The sequence below is a fragment of the Indicator indicator genome, chromosome 5 (genome assembly GCF_027791375.1).
Source record: "Indicator indicator isolate 239-I01 chromosome 5, UM_Iind_1.1, whole genome shotgun sequence".
In the NCBI taxonomy this organism is placed as follows: domain Eukaryota; kingdom Metazoa; phylum Chordata; class Aves; order Piciformes; family Indicatoridae; genus Indicator; species Indicator indicator.
The window spans coordinates 38,548,427-38,568,328 of record NC_072014.1 but is presented as its reverse complement, the minus strand read 5'-3'; the positions used below and the strand labels follow the sequence as shown (position 1 = coordinate 38,568,328).

Here is a 19,902-nt window from a genome sequence, read left to right as displayed (position 1 = left end):
CTGAGGTCGCTCCCATCGCGCAGCACAGACAGAAGGCGATTTCTACATCAGCAGAGGTTCCCTCAAGCCCCTTGGATAAGAAGGGTTAGAGCAAGATACCAACACTTCATGAGAGCAACATATAATGATGATTAAGCATCCTCAAGTTTCCAGAAATACATTTAAAAAGAAAAAAAAAAAAGGAAAAAATTATTATTTTTGGACCAACTTTCTGAAGTGAAAATTCACAAGTGGTGCTGCCTGGAAAGCACTGAAAAAAAAATAAAGGGGCCCAGAGGAAACTGAATGATTTGATTGAAAACCATCAGCTAAATCTAGTTCAAGATATTATGCAAATTCTCAGCAATCAGATCTGCTGCATATCTGAAACCCTGCTGGGTTATTTCAAAGGAAAAGAAAACAATGGGGTTGGCTATCTGTGACAGGTGTTTCTCCAAATCGTTAGGTCAGGCAACCTTTATTCGGTAAGCAGGAGACAGGAGCTGGTTTGCTTTTAGAGGAGAGGCTGCTGGTGGTAATTAGTTTGTTGCTGTAGCACGGAATGAGCAGGAACTGCCAGGGGATAAGCTGGTCCTTGAGGCAAGCTGGGTGTGTTGCTCTGGTAGGCTGAGAGATCCACGGCCATTCCCATCTGCTGTGGGGCGTAGGCTGCGGTGCCGGCGGCGGAGGGGACAGCGGGGCTGGGGCTGCCGTAGGGCTGGTTCAGCACAGCATCGGGCCCGGGGCTGCAACGACACAGAGCACAGCTCCTGCTCACCTCCTCCTGCCACAGCTCACACAGCAGGGCTGCAGGGCAGGGCTCTGCTCAGCCCAAAAAGCACTGCTGCAAGAAGGACATTGAGGGGCTGGAGTGTGTCCAGAGAAGGGCAACTAAGCTGGTGAAGGGCCTGGAGAACAGGGCTGGTGAGGAGCAGCTGAGGGAACTGGGGGTGTTTAGTGTGGAGAAAAGGAGGCTGAGGGGAGACCTCACTGTTCTCTACAAATCCTTGAAAGAAAGTTGGATCCAGGCTGGGGGGTTGGTCTCTTCTCCCAAGGAAAAAGTGACAGGACAAGAGGAAATGGCCTCAAGTTGTACCAGGTGAGGCATAGGTTGGAAATAAGAACCATTTCTTCCCCAAAAGGGTTGTCAAGGCCTGGACCAGGCTGCCCAGGGCAGTGAAGTCACCATCCTTGCAGGGTTTCAAAGCCAATAGAGACGTGGTGCTGAGGGACACAGTTTAGCACCAGACTTTGTGGAGTTAGATAATGGTGGGACTTGAGGATCTTGAAGGTCTTCTCCAACCAGAACAATACCATGATTTTGTTATATGATTCTAAAAGTGATCTGTGTATTTTCAATACCATAGCATGGTTTGGGTTGAAAGGGACCACCAAAGCTCATCCAGTCCAACCCCCCTGCACTCAGCAGGGACATCTGCAACTAGAGCTCCTATCTGCTCAGAGCACCAACAACCTCACCTGGAATGATTCCAGGGATGGAGCATCTACCACCTCTCTGGGCAACCCAGGACAGGGTCTCCCCCACCCTCCTCAAGGATCAAACAGTCCTCCATGCAGGTGTAACATCCAACAGCACACAACCCTCAGACAGAGCAGTGAAGCTCCCATCAGGAACAAGGTGATTTAACCCTTCACTGAAGCAATACCTTAAATAGGCAGCTTGAGCTGGCTGAGCTGCTCCAGAGGAATTGATGCTTTGTGGCAGAGACCTCAGCTGTCCCATCTGATCAGGTCCTAGGCTGTAACCCGGCGAGATGGTGACTTGGTGAACACCCTGGATCATGTAGTTTCCACTAGGTGGCTGTACAGGATATGACTGTAAATAAAACCCAAACATTTTGGACCCTTAGCTTTCAGTTAAGCAGCAGCAGACATGGCACAGAAGATCACTAGGGTGAACAAACACGTTAGGGTTCAAAGGCTGGATGGACACCACTTCATTTTTTCTATAAGGTTCTAAAACCAATCCATGTCATTTCTCAAAACACATTTTAAACAGATATCCTGTATTTCATCATCTTTTATTTTCTCATCCTTTCCCAGACATGCTCTGCTAACGAGGTCAAGGCTTGACATCTGAAAGAAGAACTTTCTGTACCACATAGAAGTCCTTTGCCTTTCCCAGGAACCTTATTTCTTTCTCTCTTTAATTTGCTTTGCCTTTAAAATGTTCAATCCTGGCATATTTTGAATGCAGAAAGTTGAGTAGGAAGAGGGGCACCATATGAGGTTTGTTATTTAACACGCTCTGGAGATTAAAACAGAAGAATATTCCAAGACTGTAACACAAAAGGAAAGCAAAACCTTCAGTTTCTTGATTTGTTTTTTACTTTAAGACGCAAGTCTCTGCTTAAAATGCAGCTAGAGCAGGTGGTGTAACATGTTCAATCTACTCAAGTCTGGTTTTAGACTTTGGCTAGGACATGGACACCGAAGGAACAGATATTTTTGCACCAAGGAATGACTCTCAGCTCAGCATGCTTAGCAGTTATCTTGTGTTTTCCACCACTGGAAGCATTCCTCTTGGAAGAAACAGTAAACTCCAGTTGCCTTTCAGCTTAAATTACTTTGTAACCTCCAAATGTAATGAATTTTCCATCCTTACCAGGAGCTGAGGACAGTGAATTACATTTAACTGACATATTTTCAGATCTAGAGTTGCTATGGCAACTATTCTTTTCTCACTGAACAATTAACATTCAATCCACTTAAAGCAAAACCATCCATTCTATGCTTTCTTCAAAAAGGACCTTTAAAAAAAAAAACCACCACCACCAAAAAAAAAATCTTTCTTCTCCATTTGTGTTTTCCTAAGACATCAAACATGGCACATTAGAGATAGTTTAAAACAGCTCTGAGCAGCTACACTCCCTAAAACAACATCTTCATTTCTAGAAGGCAGGGAAACATAGATTCATAGAATGGGTTGGGTTGGAAGGGACCTTCAAGATCATCCAGTTCCAACGCCCAAGCAATGGGCAGGGACACCTCCCACCAGCCCAGGTTGCTCAAGGCCTCATCCAGTCTGGTCTTGAACACCTTCCAGGGAGGGGACATCCACAACCTCCCTGGGCAACCTGTTCCAGTGTCTCACCACCCTCACTGGAAAAAATTTCTGCCTAATGGAAGAAAATTAAAAAAAAAAGAGCTAAAAGCAGAGCAGTGTTGCTATATTTAGAAGTTCACTGGGCTGATGATTAAAGCATTGATATTAAAGTTCACCCTGCTATTAGATAAGAAGGTAAGGTTTGACTTGAAGGCTGAGGACATGACTCACAGTGTGGATTATCCCACCAAGCTGCTTGAAACACCGAGTTCTGACTGTAAAAAATTCATCAGGGAAAGGAATCTTTTAGTCTTTTCAAGGCAGTATCTTTAAGCAGAGCAAAATCAACAACCAAACCTTCACATAGGAACAGGTAACCTAAGCAGAGCAAAAATCAACAACCAAACCTTTATGTAGAAGCAGGTAGCTGCAAGTTGAAGCCCCCTGCTCCAGCAGCTAAATACTTTCTTCTAAAGGCTATGGAGAGTCAACAGGCAATGTCAGATTGTTCGTAGGCTAACCAGCTTCCTTTTTCTGCTGTCATCTTTTTGGAAATAGAAAAATCTGTATCAGGCAACTCTGTTTCCAGAAAGGGATACTGACCTGCACTGAGACACCAGAAGATGTGGGTGGGTATTGTGCAGGATGGTGGAGTTTGGAGTAGGCTGAGTACATTGGGGTTTCATTCATCAGCTTGTTATAGAGCTCCAGGGCTTCCAGAACTTTCACGTTCAGTTCAGATAATTCTGAGTGTTTTCTGTTGCAAAAGAGGCAAACGCTAAGGTTCATGGAATCAGAGAATGGGTTGGGTTGGAAGGCACCTTAAAGATCATCTAATGCCACTAGACCAGACTGCTCAAGGCCTCATCCACCTTGGCCTTAAACATCTCCAGGGAGGGGGCATGTTTCCCCAACGTCTTGTCTTAGGTGGTAAAAAAGAGTGGGTCATGAAACTGTTTGAATATGGAAGAAAAAAATCATTAACAATGTAGCTGGTTGATTTCTTAACACCTCTGTATTGTACAACTGCCATTCTCCTCAGACCACTATCCTCTTTACATCCTTTAGAGGTCCTCAGACCTCTTGGACCACTCCCCTCCTCAGACCCCTTGGACCACTATCTATCCTCCTCCCACCACTCTGCTCCTCAGACCCCTTGGACCACTACCTGTCCTCCTCCCACCACTCTCCTCCTCAGACCTATTGGAACACTCCCCTCTTCCTCCTCCTCTTCCCAATACTCCTCTCCTACCACACTCCTCCTCAGACCCCTTGGACCACTACCTGTCCTCCTCCCACCACTCTCCTCCTCAGACCTATTGGACCACTCTCCTCTTCCTCCTCCTCTTCCCAACACTCCTCTCCTACCACTCTCCTCCTCCTCCTCCCACCACTGGCACTAGAGGCAGAGTCCAAGTGGTCACCAACTGCCCTTCCCTAGCTGCAACAAGACAACACAACTGCACAGGTGTTAGTCACCTTTCCTTTTCATCCTCAAATATCCCCAGGAGTCTGAGAGGAAGAGGTGAAGACAGTAGTGACCAGATTTTCCTCTCATGGAGGACAGTCAGCAGCAGACTGAAAGAAGTAAGTTCTAGACAAGACTGTAAAAGGCTGCAGCCAAAAAAAAGTGCTAAAATAAAATGCACCCGGTAATTTAGGCAGCAAATCTGGGAGAGGAGCAATCAAATCTGGGACCTCAATACCTACATGTTAAAAAACGAAAGGTAGAATAGGCAGAGTTTCTTTCTTGCATGATTTCCTAGCTTGGGAGATGGAAGAAGCAAAAAGAAAAGAGATTGATACGAGTTTAAAGTAAGCAACACAGAAGCTAGGTTCTGGCTCACCTGTCTATCTCTTCAAGTTTTTCATCTATCATCGGACCCATCTGCTGACAAATATCTGTGGAAAAAATGGCATGGAGGTGGTTAGACTTCAAAATTCAAATGAACAAAGTACTTTATCCAAATACACTAAAATGACAGGGAACTGGAGAGTGCACCTAGTTATGAGCACAAAATGCCAGGTTGGAAGAAACCCCAAGGAGCATCTGGCCCACCCTTTCTAGCTAATAGTCTATTTGAAAAGAGATGGTCCTCAACACAAAAGCTTCTCAACTGCTCATCACTGTTTTTTGAGGGTCAGCCACTCTTTGCTATAAAAATCCCCAACTCGAGCCTCCTCACCACTCCCTAATCAAATCTTGCCAGTTGAGAATAATTGGACAAAGTCCCTGCAGATCCCACCACTGTCATGTACTGAATGGATTCATCATTTCTGATCCACCACAAGACTGTTCCTTCTGTGGAAGAGCTGTGCTTGCTGCCCCAAAGTGCTCCCTAGACCCTGCAAAATGACAGTGAGTGAAACAGGCTGCCCAGAGAGGTTGTGGAGTCTCCTTCACTGGAGACATTCAAAACCCATCTGGATGCATTCCTGTGTGACCTGCCCTAGGTGGTCCTGCTCTAGCAGGGGGGTTGGACTTGATGATCTTTTGAGGTCCCTTCCAACCACTAACATTCTGTGATTCTGTAATCATCTGGCCAGCCTAGGAGTAGTCTCAGCCCTCTGGTGTCCCTCTGCAGTGCTGCTGTTACTGTAAGTTCTTTGCTCTGCCCAGACAAGGAGAGGAAAAATGGCCTCAAGTTGTACCAAGGGAGGTTCAGACTGGGCATGAGGAACAACCTTCTCCCCAAAAGGGCTATCAAGTCCTGGCCCAGGCTGCCCAGTTCAGAGTGTGTCCCCCATTCCTCCAGCCCCAACAGACAGGAGAAATACTTTGGTTATTCTCCTTTGCCATCCACCCTCTCAAACAGAATTCTATTGATGAAACGTGGCCCATGTGGAGAATTTTGCATTTCTACTTGCCTTGTGCAAGATCTACATCTTTCATCTCCTTGGGGAATATCCAATCTAGACTGACTGTGAGTCCACCTACATCTGCTGTACCACAGAGCCTCCTTCACCTTGAGTATTCCCATCCTAGAAAGACTCTTTTTTTAAATGTAATTGTTATTACACACCTTCAACTGGTTGGCTCCTCCTCTCCCCTCCTAACCAGCAGTATCTGGGAGGAATTTTGACCCCAAATTGCTTATTTCAAGCAGAGTTTGATAGGTGGCTGGGTCTTGCAAAGCTTATTTTGTACACTAGCTGAGAGTTATGTAAATTACTCTGCTGAACATAGAGTTGGCTTGGCAACTATTAGAGAATTGGAGAGTTCTACACAGAGCTTCATGCTCCCACTGTGAAATTCCACAGCATGCTATTAGCACAGAGCATGCTTTCCCTAAGCTTAAAATAACCACAAAAGAATTACCAGCTCCATCCACACAAGGGAACTGTGAGAAGAAACACACACACACCCTACACCCCCCCCAAAAACATGAGCTCAAAGTACCTTCTGAGTCTAGAAGATCTGGAGAATCAAGCTTTAAATCTGTAGGGTCTATACTCTGAAGTACCTGCAGTGTTTTATCCATCTTATCCTGAAAGGTGAAGAGAGGATTAGGAACAGGGATTGTTGAAGCATGGTAGAGACTGGTTTAATTCTCTAATCAGTATTTCTTTATAGATCATGAATTATCTGCTAACATTCAGTACCAAAAGAATGCTTCAAGCCCTGGAATATCTCAGCAGTTGTTTAGCTGGAAGGTGGCTGCATACCTCATCTATATAAACTGGCTCAGGTTCTGCTTTCTTAACATCTTCTGCTGCATCCTCAGGAACAGAATTTTTCTCCACAGCTGCTGAAAGAACAAACATTAGTTTCTTTTCTGCAGCTGACTTGCTGTGCTAACTTCAAACACACAGTTTTCCTCCTTGCTTGCCATCAGATCTTGCAAGGAGAGAGACACTGAACAAAGACTTCAAGCAGTGAGGCACCTAGCTGCTGGAGAAGTGATGATGGCTTTGCCTACAAACTGTTCTGACAAGCTGCTTCCTTTGGGCTGTTAGCATGATAATGAACTTAGGCCCGGCAAGGGAAAGACTCTAGAGTCATGTTAGCATCTACAAACACTTCCAACACATCTACAGTTGCTTTCAGCCAAGTTCAAAGTGTTCAAGATTAATTTTGGTATCAAGAGGATGAACAAAGCTCACAAAGTGATTCTTGCACTGACACCAGTAAGAAGGTGATCCTAGACCAGGGCTGATGGCTGAAGAGACATTTGAAAATGGCAACTTACTGGATTCTTAGCTGAGAGGTTACTGACAAAGAATGATATAAATTGAATGGAACTTTTGTCAAAGAGGACAACTTAGAAGAGAATCAGAAGACAGAAAACACTAAAGTAAGCTCCAGCAGCTCACTTGTTTGAAACAAGGGCAGGATTTGTCTCTCAGATCTTTCCTTGGGCCAATTTGAGAACATTATAGTGCTGATGGGCTAATTAATAGTTCCACCATAAAGTCACCTCACTAAAAGAATCTTTCAGCTTTTAGTAGCTAACTCACCTGCCTCAGGCTCCACAGTCAAGTCAGAAGTCACAAAATTAGATGGGAACAGTCCCACTCCTCTGTGATTTTCACCTTTCCACCAATTGGCGTCACTGTGGAAATAAAGCTGTGTTACAAACCCTGAGCAGCAGCAGTGTCAGCAACAGCTCTGGAGCTCACCACAGGATCCCAGCACGGTGGGCTTGGAAGGTGTTACTGTGAGAGACCTCTGGAGATCATCCAGTCCACCCCCCTGCTAAAGCAGGGGCACTCACAGCAGCTTGCCCAGGATCACAACGCCCAGATGGGTTTGGAAGCTCTCCACACAAGGAGACTCCACAACCTCTCTGGGCAGCCTGCTCCAAGGCTCCAGCACCCTCACAGCAAAGAGGTTTCTCTTAATATTCAGGTGGAACCTCCTGGCTTCCAGTTTGTGCCCATTGCCCCTTGTGCTGTCCCTGGGCACCACTGACAAGAGTCTGGCCCCAGCCTCTTGCCCCCCACAGCTCCTTTAGCTCTTGCTGAGCATTGCTCAGCTCCCCTCTGGGGCTGCTCTTCTGCAGGCTCCACAGCCCCAGGGCTCTCAGCCTTTCCTCCTCACAGAGATGTTCCAGGCCCCTCAACATCTTTGTAGCTTCCACTGGACTCTTTCCAGTAGTTCCCTGTCTCTCTTGTACTGGGGAGCCCAGAACTGCACCCAGGGCTCCAGATGTATCCTGACTAGAGCAGTGTAGATGGGGAGTACAACCTCTCTTAACCTGCTGCCCACACTCTTCTTATGCACCCTAGGATACCATTGAGCCTTCTTGGTCACAAGGGCACATAGCTGGCTCCTGGGGAACTTGTTGTCCACCAGCACTCCAAGGTCCTTCTCTCCATGGAGCTGCTACCCAACAGGTCACCCCTCTCCTGTACTGGTGCAGGGAGTTGACCCTCCCCAGGGGCAGGACCTTATGCTTGCTCTTGTTGAACTTCACGAGGTTCCCCTCCACCCAGCTCTCCAACCTTCATTATTTCTGGTCTTTTGACAGAGCACCTATGACATCTAACACACTTTTTTCCCTGCATATCTGATAACAGAGGCAAAGGAGAACATCTGTAGGGATGAGCAGCACAGCAGCAAAGCCAAAATACAAGAGGCAGAGATGTGGGGAGGAGAAGAAGAGGGACTAGGGGAAGTAAAATCATTCAGCAGCAATCACTCAATGCATAGCACAACTTCAGTTTTCAGGTTGATTAGGTGAGAGCTCCTCACAGCTTCATCTACAAATTTACACAAGCAGGGACTAACAGTGAGGACAGAATTGATCTGTCACAGCCTATTAAACCAGAACATTAGGAGGGAAGCTGTTCTGCTTCACAGCCATCGAGTGCAAATAACAATAATTACCTTAAGTGTTTTTAATTCAGTTTGATTCTTAGCAAATGTGAGGCTTGATAACCAGAGATTGGACAACTTCTGGGGCTACCTGGGATTTAGCACTGTGGTGTGAAATCTATTTGCTTATCACATACATTATAAGTCACTTAACATCTTGAAAGGCACAATCAAATTGGGGCTGCACCACAGAATGAGATACCCAACCTTATACAGTGCACCATGAGTGGTTTGAGGTAGAAAAGTTGGGCTATGGAAAGAGTAGCACAAGATAAAAGGATTTGAGGGAAGCTAGAGTGACAACTGCAGGGCGAAAAAAAGGCTTCACGGGACAAATGTGCCAGCCTAAGACAACAAGAGTTGTAAATGAAGACTTCTGCCCTACCTGTCATCCAAAACAAAAATGATTTCTCCACTTTTGAAAGTGAGCTCGTTGTCCTCCACAGCTTCAAAGTCATAGAGAGCTCGGACCTTCCTGGAGTTCTGGTTGTTCTGCTGAATTTCTGCAGATGGGTACAAGGATTTGGTTTCCATTTGCTGCTGTTTCTGCTCTTGCAATGACAATTCGATAGCTGCAGGCAGGGGAGGAAAAAAAAAAAACCAGAAAGGAAGTTCATGTCTGTTAATCCTGACTACAGAGGCAGTTTGCTTGCCTGGTGGCCATAAGTGGCTGTGGATGGTATCTGGACTTCAGTAAAGCCTCTGACACCATTTGTCACAGCATCCTCCTGGAGAAACTGGGTTCTCATGGCTTGGCTGGGTGGATGCTTTGCTGGGTTAAGAACTGGCCAATGGCTGGACCCAGAGAGTGGTGGGGAATGGAGCTAACTCCAGTTGGTGGCTGGTCACCAGTGGTGTTCCCCAGGGCTCAGTGCTGGGGACAGTTCTCTTTAATGTTCTGGATGAGGGGATGAAATGCACCCACAGCAAGTTTGCAGATGACACCAAATTGGGTGGCAGTGTTGATTTGCTGGAGGGTAGAATGCTCTGCAGAGGGACCTGGCCAGGCTGGATCCATGCGCTGAGCAGAGTCCTGCAGCAGGCTGCCCAGAGAGGTTGTGGAATATCCTTGTCTGGAGAGCTTCCAAACCCACCTGGCCATTATGATCCTGGGCAAGCTGCTGTGGGTATTCCTGCTTTAGCAGGGGGTTGGACTGGATGATCTCCAGAGCTCCCTTCCAACCCCCACCATGCTGAGATTCTGAGCACAAGACTAAGCCAAGGCTGTGACTAGCAATTTACCTTTAGCTATATCTTCATCTTCTTTGTTCTTACTCAAGGCTGAAACATTCTTAGCAGCATTTGTGGCAGCCTGCAAACGTGTTAGGAACAGAACAAACTGAGGTTACAAACAAAAACCCAGAGCTCTGTAATCACAGACTTAAAAAAAATTAGTAATAATTTGATTTCTGGTTCACTGCTTACTGCAGCATTTCAGTACTGAATCAAAATCACCTTCTAGAAGAAAAAATCCAACCAAACAACCCACAAACATTCTTTAGAACCTCAGCCACATTTTGTTTTGTTTTGCATACAGCATACAGCAAAGAACAAATTAAAATCACCAGCTTTAGTTTAAATAACTAAGTAATTATTTTAGTGGTGTTTATTAAAGTGAGAGTGCTCATTGAAATGATTGCTCTTTCCACCTTTGTCCTCTACTCCTCCCTTCCAAAGTGAAGAAAAGCTCTTTGGAGACCTACACCTGTGAACACCCAGGTTACTGAGCAGCAGCTGGCCTTGCTGAAAAGGGAGGTCTGTCTCTGGAGCAGAACAAAAAGACATCTTTCTATCTCTGCTAGTGGGATGATGGGAGGGAAGAGCAAATGTAGATCAAGTTGGAAGCTGCTGACTTAAATAACAAGTCCACACAACAGCAGAGTGACATCATTCCAGAAAGGAAGTCTTCCTGCAGATACCAGGAAGGAAGTTTCAGGCACTGCTGTGTTTAGGACTTACTAATGGTCCTACAAAACAATTCTGTGCAAGTCAGAGAATGGTCAGAGGTCTCTTCCAACCCTTGACATCACCGAGTCCAACCCACTCTGCCAAAGCAGAATCACCTAGGCCAGGTCAGACAGGAACACATCCAGATGGGTCTTGAAAGTTTCCCGAGGAAGAAACTCCACAATCTCTTTGGGCAGCCTGTTCCAGGGCTCCAGCACCCTCACACCAAACAAGTTTCTCCTCATGTTGAGGTAGAACTTTCTGGGTTCCAGTGTGAGTGTTGCCCCTTGTCCTATCACAGGACACCATAGAAAAGAGCCTGGCCCCTTCTTCTTGACACCTCCCCTTCAGATATTTATAAACATTAATAAGATCCCCTCTCAGGCTGCTCTTCTCCAGACTAACCAGCCTCAGGTCTTTCATCCTTTCCTCATCAGACAGATGTTCCAGTCCCTTTATCACTGTCATAGCCTCCACTGGACTCTCTCCAGTAGTTCCTGTCTCTCTTGAACTGGAGAGCTCAGAACTGGACACAATACTCATCAGAGCAGAGTAAAAGGGGAGAACACCTCCCTAGACCTGCTGGCAATGCTCTTCTGAATGCACTCCAGGAGACCACTTGCTTTCTTGGCCACAAGGGCACATTGCTGTGCCATGGATACCTTCTTGTTCATTAGGACTCCAAGGTCCTTCTCCATGGAGCTGCTTTCCAGCAGCACATCATGAAAGCTCAGCCCTGCCTGTTTGAAGTGTATGAGGTAAAAAACACCAAGATGTCATTTTCCCTGTATGTGAAGGAAAGGAAGCCTAATTGGTTGCCAGTGCTGTAGATCTTTCCATGTTCCTGCCATATGCTTTAACACATATCCTAGATTTAGAACTGAAAACATCTTTGTGGAGGAAGGAAAAAGGTTGAGAAGTGAAAAAAAAAATGACAATCCCTCTGTGTTTAATATAGAGAAAAGTAAACTTCATGTAAGGAATACCTAAAAGGGGCTGAAGTTCTGCTTTTCAGGACTGATCTTCACTTGATTCAGAATTAACAGGAAAATATTTAGAAGGAGTAACAATGAGGCATAGATAAAAAACAAAACAGAGCAGAAGATGAGGCATGGCACACCACCAGAAGGAAAACACAAAGGGTGAGGTTAGGGATTGGAGCACTGCAGAGGCAGGACAGATTCTGACAGGGACGAGAAGTGGGGACTTGGCAAAGGAAAGCAGAGCACAGCTCACATTCCAAAATGCCTCTGTTACAGACCTGCCCTTTGTTTTGTGAGGCTCAGTGAAGGAAAATGAAGGTGTGTGTTCCAAGACAGCAATGAGAACCATGAAACACTGAGTACATAGTGTGGGCGTAGAATTGCTTGAAGTTAAGGTGGTTGACAGCTCAATGAAGGTCTAAAAATGATTAGAAGAAGGATCTGAAGTGAAACAATTCCTGAAGGCATCATAAAATAACCTTTAAACTGTTGTTCTTGTACTTAGGAAGGACATAAAGATAGATGAACCTCAGCACAAGAAGGCAACCAAACTAACCCAAGGATCTTACTCTCCTCTGATCAAAGTACAAAAGATCTCACTTTAAGAGGTTGCATCTGGAATATTGTGTCCATTTCTGGGCCCCCCACTTCAAGAAGGACCTCAGGGAACTGCCTGAAAGAGTCCAGCCACGAAGACACTGCAGGGAATGGATCATCTCCCTTCTGAGGAAAGGCTGAGGGAGCTGGGGCTTGGAGAAGAGGAGCCTGAGGGGTGACCTCAGTCATGTTGATAAAGATGAGCAGGGCAGTGTCAGGAGGATGGAGCCAGGCTCTGCTCAGTGATGTTCAATGATAGGACAAGGGGCAACAGCTGCAAGCTGGAGCAAAGGAGGTTCCACAGGCACGTAAGGAAAAACTTTTTCCACCATGAGAGTGACAGCATCCTGGAGCAGGCTGCCCAGAGAGGTTGTGGAATCTCCTTCTCTGGAGACATTCAAAACCCACCTGGATGTGTTCCTGTGTGACCTGCTCTGGGTGATCCTGCTCTGGCAAGGGGTTTGGACTCAATCTCTGGAGGTCCCTTCCAACCCCTAACATTCTGTGATTCTGTGTGAGTCTCTCATTTGTTCACCACCAGCAACACTGAATCTGACATTAGCTTGGATCCTTGATCAGCTCTTACCTGTGATCCAGCTGCAGGAAAAGTGACACCTTCTTCTTTCAGAGATTTAATGGTTGCAGATATTAAACTACACTGTGGGTCCTTCTGAAACTCTTCTGACCACTCCACCATTAGAGTTTTTAGCTTCTCAGATACTTTTGGATGAGCCTGAAAGACAAAATTGTGTAGAAAGGGATGCTTGTACCTCAGAAAGACTTGTTCCTTCTCAGTAAAACTTTGTAACCAAAAGCATTTTATTATAGACATCCTTAATAATTAATAAGCAGCTCTCCTATGAGGACAGGCTGAGAGAGCTGGAGTTGTTCAGTTTGGATAAGGCTCCGAGGAGACCTTCTTGTGGCCTTCCAGTACCTGAAAGGGACTAAAATGGGGAGGGACTTTTTAGGATGCCAGGTAGTGACAAGACTATGAGGAATGCATCCAAGATAGAGAAGGGGAGATTTAGATTAGACCTTAGGAAGAAGTTCTTCTCCATGAGGGTGGCAAGACACAGGAACAGGCTGCCCAGGGAGAGTGGTGGAAGCCCTATCCCTGGATGTTTTTAAGGCCAGGCTGCACATGGCTCTGGGCAAGCTGATCTAGTGGAAAGCGTCCCTGCCCATAGCAGGGAGGTTGGAACTAGATGATCCTTGGTGTCCCTTCCAACATTGACAATTCTGGGATTCTGTAATTAGCTTAATTAAAAACATTTGGAAAAACATAGCCTAGAATATATCATCCTTTATACACCAATTCTGCTGCTTAGCTTCTGGAGCACCAGCCCTTCACTGGAAAGCTGGCACAGCAGTTCCCAGGATCAACACCCCAGGCAGTTCAGATTTCCCTGAGTCTTCCAAAAACCTCCTTATTTTAAATGAGGGCTCCTTCAACCCTAAGAGCAACCCTCTGAGGCAAATCCTCCTGCACAGCCAAAGCTCAGGTGGTGCAGGCAGCTCACCTACCTATTCTGCTGTTATTTCAGTGGAGTCAACTTTAGGTGATTGAGGAAAGGAAAAAAAAAAAAAGAAATAAAGACTGACTGACAACATTTTGGACTTTTCAAATGTTAGCCATGTTCCCAGCTCAATAATTTTGGAGAATTTAAGGCTTTCTATCAACTTCTCTGTACTTTTGTGTTAGCTCCCCTCCATTTTTCTCTTCATCATTTCTAGTTTATATTATTACTCCAGTCCCAACCACTGAAGACCCTATCTTCCCTATCTCTTATGACCTCTGCAGTCTTCTCAGAAGTCACATTTCTCCCTGTTGACTTCTCATGTGGCAGGATCTCCCCAAACCCTGATCTCTGTATATCCATAAATGTCTCCTTGATTGAGATTCTCTGCCAACAAAGAATGATTCACTATGCATGGTGTGAACCAGCTGATGGGACACTTGGTACTATTAGCTCCTGAATGAGGAGCTGAGGTACAGGGACACCAAGATATTTGTTTGTTATGTGGACAAACTCTACTGTATGGCTAAAGAATACCCTGCAGAGTAAACCTCAGTAACATTAAGCATCAGCTGCTTAAGGCTGTGCTAGCCCTAAAAAAAATATTGGAGCAAGAACAACTCTTCAGCAGAGCAGCTAACACATGTGCAGGTCTGAGACCCCACTCCGAGGACACTGAGGAGCTGGAATGGGTCCAGAGAAGGGCAACAAGGCTGGTGAGGAGCAGCTGAGGGAACTGGGGGTGTTTAGTGTGGAGAAGAGGAGGCTGTGGTGAGACCTCATTGCTCTCTACAACTCCTTGAAAGGAGGTTGGAGCTGGGTGGAAGTTGGTCTCTTCTCACATGCAACAAGTGACAGGACAAGAGGAAATGGCCTCAAGTTGTGTCAATGGAGGTTCAAGTTGGACAACAGGAACAGTTTCTTCCCAGAAAGGGTTCTCAGGCTGGACCAGGCTGCCCAGGGAAGTGGTAGAGTCACCATGACTGGAGGTATTTAAAAGCCATGTGGATGTGGTGCTGAGGAATGTGGTTTAATGGTGGTAGGTTAGCAGTAGTGGTGAGATTGTGAGCTCTAGGAGAGTGGTTGGACTTGATATCTGAGAGGTCTCACCCAGCCTCAAGAGTTGTGTGATTCCATGATAAAACACAAACCAAAGCATTTGAGACTCCAAACACTTCCTGGTTTTGTTGATGGAAAGATAGCTGGTGAACAAGGGTCCTGGCACTGCTGGGCTCACATACATCTGCTTCACTTGGCTGGATTAAGAGCCTGAGATCTTTTTGGAACAGTAAGAATGCTGACAAACTTGGGCATTTAATTGCAAGAAGACTTGATAGGCTCAGTACCAGCACAAAGACATTTGTTGCACTCATCTGAACTCATTTCCTTACAGAACAAAGGGAGAAAAAACAATTTTATCTGCCCTCTGAAGATTGTTCCTCCTAGTGGGCCAGGGAAGAGGGGAAAACATCAGCACTTCCCATCAACAAAACAACTTCTGCTCCACTCAGCCATTCTTCAGTGGGATTAAAGGTTTGTTCTCACATCCACAAGCACTGTCAGACCATGAAGGTCAGTGTTCTATTTCAGAATGGACCATGGCTAATGAGAACAAAGGGGAGGTCTTCCAGACCTATTTTTCCATAGAAAGCGAGGAACCGAAGCGCTGTGAACTCATTTGTCTTCTCAGCAAGTTTATTAGTTTCCTTAATTGCTCTGCTCCACCTCCGATGATTCCAGGCCTCCCTTATATTTGAGGACTAACTTTTATTTTAACCCATTAGCCATAACTTCTTCTTTTTAACACATTAGCCATTTTTGTTTGCAGCTGGAGCAATCATTAGGAGAGAGCTGTTTGCTTACCCAGTTCATTACACCCACATTTGAGGTCCCTTCCAACCCCCACCATGCTGGATTCTGTGGGCTCTGGAGCCTGTTGCTGCTCTCCTGTGCTCACCAGCTGCAGTTGCACAACCAGAAGGACAACTTCTCCTCCTTGAGTAATCTGGTCTAGTGGAAGGTGTCCCTACCCATGGCAGGAGGGCTGCAACTGGATGATCTTGAAGGTCCCTTCCAACACAAAGTGTTCTATGAATCTGTGATTTAGATCCCATCAGCTGCTTGACCCTAACAGCTTCAGTTTTCTCTTCTTTGTTATCTCTTCATTCAGCATTGTGAGGATCTTTGGACACTAATCAAGTTTGAAGGCTTTATACTTTTCCTTGTGAAAACATAGTCTTTCTCCTGGTTTTGCCTTTGCCCTTGAATTAAATTCATGGGCTGAAGTCAAATCAAAACTCTCTTCAAAAGCTGCCCTCCCCATTATCAAATTAATTAGGGCTTAGGGGAAAAAAAAAAAAAATCACAGGTTTTAATTAAAATTGCTCGTATAACTATGTAAAAATTTGGGGTAGATATTATCTATCAGCCTGTAACTTCCTTAATCCATTCTACTCTCATAGTAAAAAAAACCAAGCAGCAGTATCAGCAACTGCACCAAAACTAGGAACAGCACAATATGGAAGGCTTTGACACTTCACTGCTCTGCTGGGACAATCAAAGTGACCAAAACAAGCAGCTGAGGTGATAAAAATTTACCTTATTGATGATACTTCGAGCTTCACTAGCAAAATCACGAGAGCAGACTTCTAAGTGGAAGATTTTTCCACAGTTGGATACACAGGCTCCTAAAAGCTGACAACAGAAACACAGTGGTGAAAACACTGAAAAGAAGGCAAAATGAAAGCAAATACGAAGAGTTCAATTGGATCTTCTGTTCAGTGTGCAGACCCTGACTGAAGATCTGTGCTGGGTGCTGTGCACTTGGGTCACAACTACCCCATGAAGGTTCCAGGCTTGGGGCAGAATAGCTGGAAACTGCCCGGTGGGAAAGGACCTAGGAGTGGTGGAAGATGAGTCAGTGTGTGCCCAGGTGGCCAAGAAGGCTACCAGCATCCTGGCCTGGATCAGCAATGGTGTGACCAGCAGGACTAGGACAGTGATTGTGGCAGTTTGGGCTGGGTGCATGAGGTACACCTCTGGTGTCCTGGGTGCCCACCCACAGGGGTGGACACAGGAAACGGCGTATTTCTACCCATAAATCCTGCACCCTATAAAGCCATCTGCAGAGTCATTCTCTTCCTCTTTCTTCCCTCTCTGCTCCCATGGGAGATGTCCTCTCTTATCGGGTAATGCCGGGGGAGTATCCTCAAGGCCTCTTAGGCCTGACAAGGCCTAATGCCAGGAGGAGAATGGAGGGGGGGCAGTCTCAGACCTGGCCAGCCTGAGACTTGCCTAGCAGTGGGAGGGGGGGGAAGGAAGAGCCCTGGGGGTTTGGGTAGACCCTCAGGTGGGAGAAGGGAAGGATTGGAAGCCTCTGGGTACTATGTAAGGGACTCTGTATGCTTTAGGATGTTCTTTGCCACTATGCTGTGTGGTTTTTCTGTATTTTCACCAATTGCTTTTCCATTTAAACTTTCCATCACTCTCCAATCCGTTTGTGTGTGTCATTCTTTTGTCCCTTTCGGGGCAAGAGATGTTCTGGCTGGCCTCAAACCAGCACAGTGATGATCCCCCAGTACTCAGTACTGGTGAGGCCACACCTTGAGTACTGGGCCTCTCACTTCATTAAGGACATCGAGAGGCTGGAGTGTGTCCAGAGAAGGGCAACAAAGCTGCTGCAGGGTCTGGAGAACAGGTCAGGAGCAGCTGAGAGACCTAGAGTTGTTCAGCCTGGAGAAGAGGAGGCTGAGAGGAGACCTCTCTACAACTCCCTGGAGCGAGGTGGGGATTGGGCTCTTCTTCCAAGGAGCAAGCAATAGGACAAGAGGAAATGGCCTCAGGTTGTACCAGGGGAGGTTTAGGTTGAACAACAGAAGAAACTTCTGCACTGAAAGAGTGGTTAAGCCCTGGCCCAAGCAGTGGCAGGGTCCCCATCCCTGGAAGGGTTTCAAAGCCATGTAGATGTGATGCTAAGGCACATGGTTTAGTGGTGACCTAACAGTGCTGGATTAACAGTTGGACTCCGTGACCTCAAAGGTCTCTTCCAACTCAAACAATTCCATGGTTCTATGGTCTCTGAAGGTATTAATTGATCAGTACAGATTTAACAGCTGCATTACATAAAAGAACACCAAGCTTTGTAAAAGAGAGGAGAGACAGTTCACTCACTGTAAGTGCTTGCAAAGCCACGTGGGGAACTTTATGGTTTACCCTCTTCATGATGGCTTTAAGGCAATCCTTTGCTCTGAAAAAGAGACAAAGCAAACCCTTAGTGAGCAATGTGACCAACATCATCTGTGGAATGAACCATACCAAGCTGAGCAAGCAAACAAAACCCAAATCAGTACAACCTCACCTAGTTTTCCCAGAAACAGCCTGGAAAAGAAACATTTATCATCTTTCTTTTTTGTTCTTTTATGTGGACTGGAGTGGAACAGACTCATTTCACACCAGCATTTTGTATTCATTCCTACAAAACTGCTGACAGCTCATAAAGGGCATTAAGCTGAGGAAATGGATTTGAAATAGCCAATGAAATAAATGTCTACATAAATAAAAAGAGAATGAGGAGCAGTAATGATGAAATAAATGCTTCTTTTACTACCTGCTGTAAAGGGTCCCTATGGATTGCATGCTATAATTGTGCTCAGAGGCTGCCAGCTCTTGGATCCCATTTTGGAAATACTAATATGGAGATATTATGATTTGCTTCAGCAAAATCTGAGATAAAGATCAGGAGTAGCTCTCTAAATGTTACTCTACTAAGGAGGTTCATCCTTTAAAAGAGCAGTAAGAATATGCACCAACTACAAGGGCTGGAGGCAGAGTGGCTGGAGGCAGAGTAGCTGGAGAGTTCCCCAGCAGAAAAGGACTTGGAAGCGTTGGTTGACAGCAGATGAAGATGAGCCAGGCTGTGCCCAGGTGGCCAAGAAGGCCACCAGCATCCTGGCCTGGATCAGCAATGGTGTGACCAGCAGGACCAGGACAGCGACTGTCCCCCAGTACTCAGCAGTGGTGAGGCCACATCTTGAATCCTGGGTCCAGTTTTGGGCCTCTCACTCCAAGAGGGATATTGAGGGGCTGGAGGAGGTCCAGAGAAGGGCAATGAATCTGGTGAAGGGTCTGAAGAACAGGGCTGGTGAGGAGCAGCTGAGGGAACTGGGGTCATTTAGTCTGGAGGAGGCTGAGAGGAGACCTACAACTCCCTAAAATGAGGTTGGAGTGAGGTGGGGGTTGGTCTCTTATCCCTAATAGCAAGTGAAAGGACAAGAGGAAATGGCCTCAAGTTGCCACAGGGGAGGTTGAGGTTGGACATGAGGAACAATTTATTTGCTGCAAAAGTGGTTAAGCATTGGAACAGGCTGCCCAGGGAGGTGGTGGAGTCCCCATCCCTAGAGGTGTTCAAGAAACCTGTGGCCATGGCACTTGGGGACATGGTTTGATGGCCATGGTGGTGTTGGGTTGAAGGCTGGACTGGATGATCTTGGAAGTCTTTTCCATACCAAACGATTCTATGATCTTTTTAAGCAATTAAGTATGCTTTAAGCTTTGAAGTAAACCTGAATTAGTGCATAGGCTGAATTCTTCAATGATCTTGGAGCTGTTATCTGGAGATAGCATCAGTGATAGGTAACATTTAATAGGACTACACTGAGAATTTGGGATGGCTTTTTTGTGCTAATTACCTCCCACAGGGAATAACAACAAATCTGTTCACTCTGGGAATTCTCAGGCCTGATGAAAGAGTGTGAATTGTCCTTTGAGACCTTTCTTAAACATGTTGGGTGTTTTTGTCACCAAAAGAACATCAAATGCCACCACTCTGCATATTTTATTCCATTTCTGTATAGTTTTCTTCCCTCCTGACCTTTACTAAGAGCCAGCTTCCAAAAATAATAAATATTGCCACCTACTCTTAAATAAATATCTAGCTCACAACAAGCTTGGCCATGTTGTTTGTATGTTAACTATGAGCAAACATACTGTCAG

The 19,902-nt window shown here is 45.8% G+C and overlaps 1 protein-coding gene across 2 annotated transcripts in view; it reads right to left on the bottom strand.

Annotated features, from left to right (window-relative positions):
• Positions 1-309: 309 nt before the first annotated feature.
• The window catches only part of STAM2 (signal transducing adaptor molecule 2), a 30,450-nt gene continuing 10,857 nt past the window's right edge, over positions 310-19,902 (bottom strand). Inside the window, exons 3-14 of one of the 2 annotated variants that reach the window (XM_054381518.1) lie at positions 18,082-18,157; positions 16,510-16,605; positions 12,978-13,124; positions 10,107-10,176; positions 9,250-9,436; positions 7,505-7,599; positions 6,713-6,795; positions 6,447-6,534; positions 4,894-4,948; positions 3,650-3,803; positions 1,647-1,816; positions 310-725 (exon numbers count right to left, since the gene is read on the bottom strand). In XM_054381518.1, the coding sequence (XP_054237493.1) occupies positions 494-725; positions 1,647-1,816; positions 3,650-3,803; positions 4,894-4,948; positions 6,447-6,534; positions 6,713-6,795; positions 7,505-7,599; positions 9,250-9,436; positions 10,107-10,176; positions 12,978-13,124; positions 16,510-16,605; positions 18,082-18,157 (1,453 nt within the window). In that variant the 3' untranslated portion in view covers positions 310-493. The remainder of the gene's footprint in view (positions 726-1,646; positions 1,817-3,649; positions 3,804-4,893; positions 4,949-6,446; positions 6,535-6,712; positions 6,796-7,504; positions 7,600-9,249; positions 9,437-10,106; positions 10,177-12,977; positions 13,125-16,509; positions 16,606-18,081; positions 18,158-19,902) is intronic. The other variant, XM_054381517.1, reaches the window with a different exon arrangement.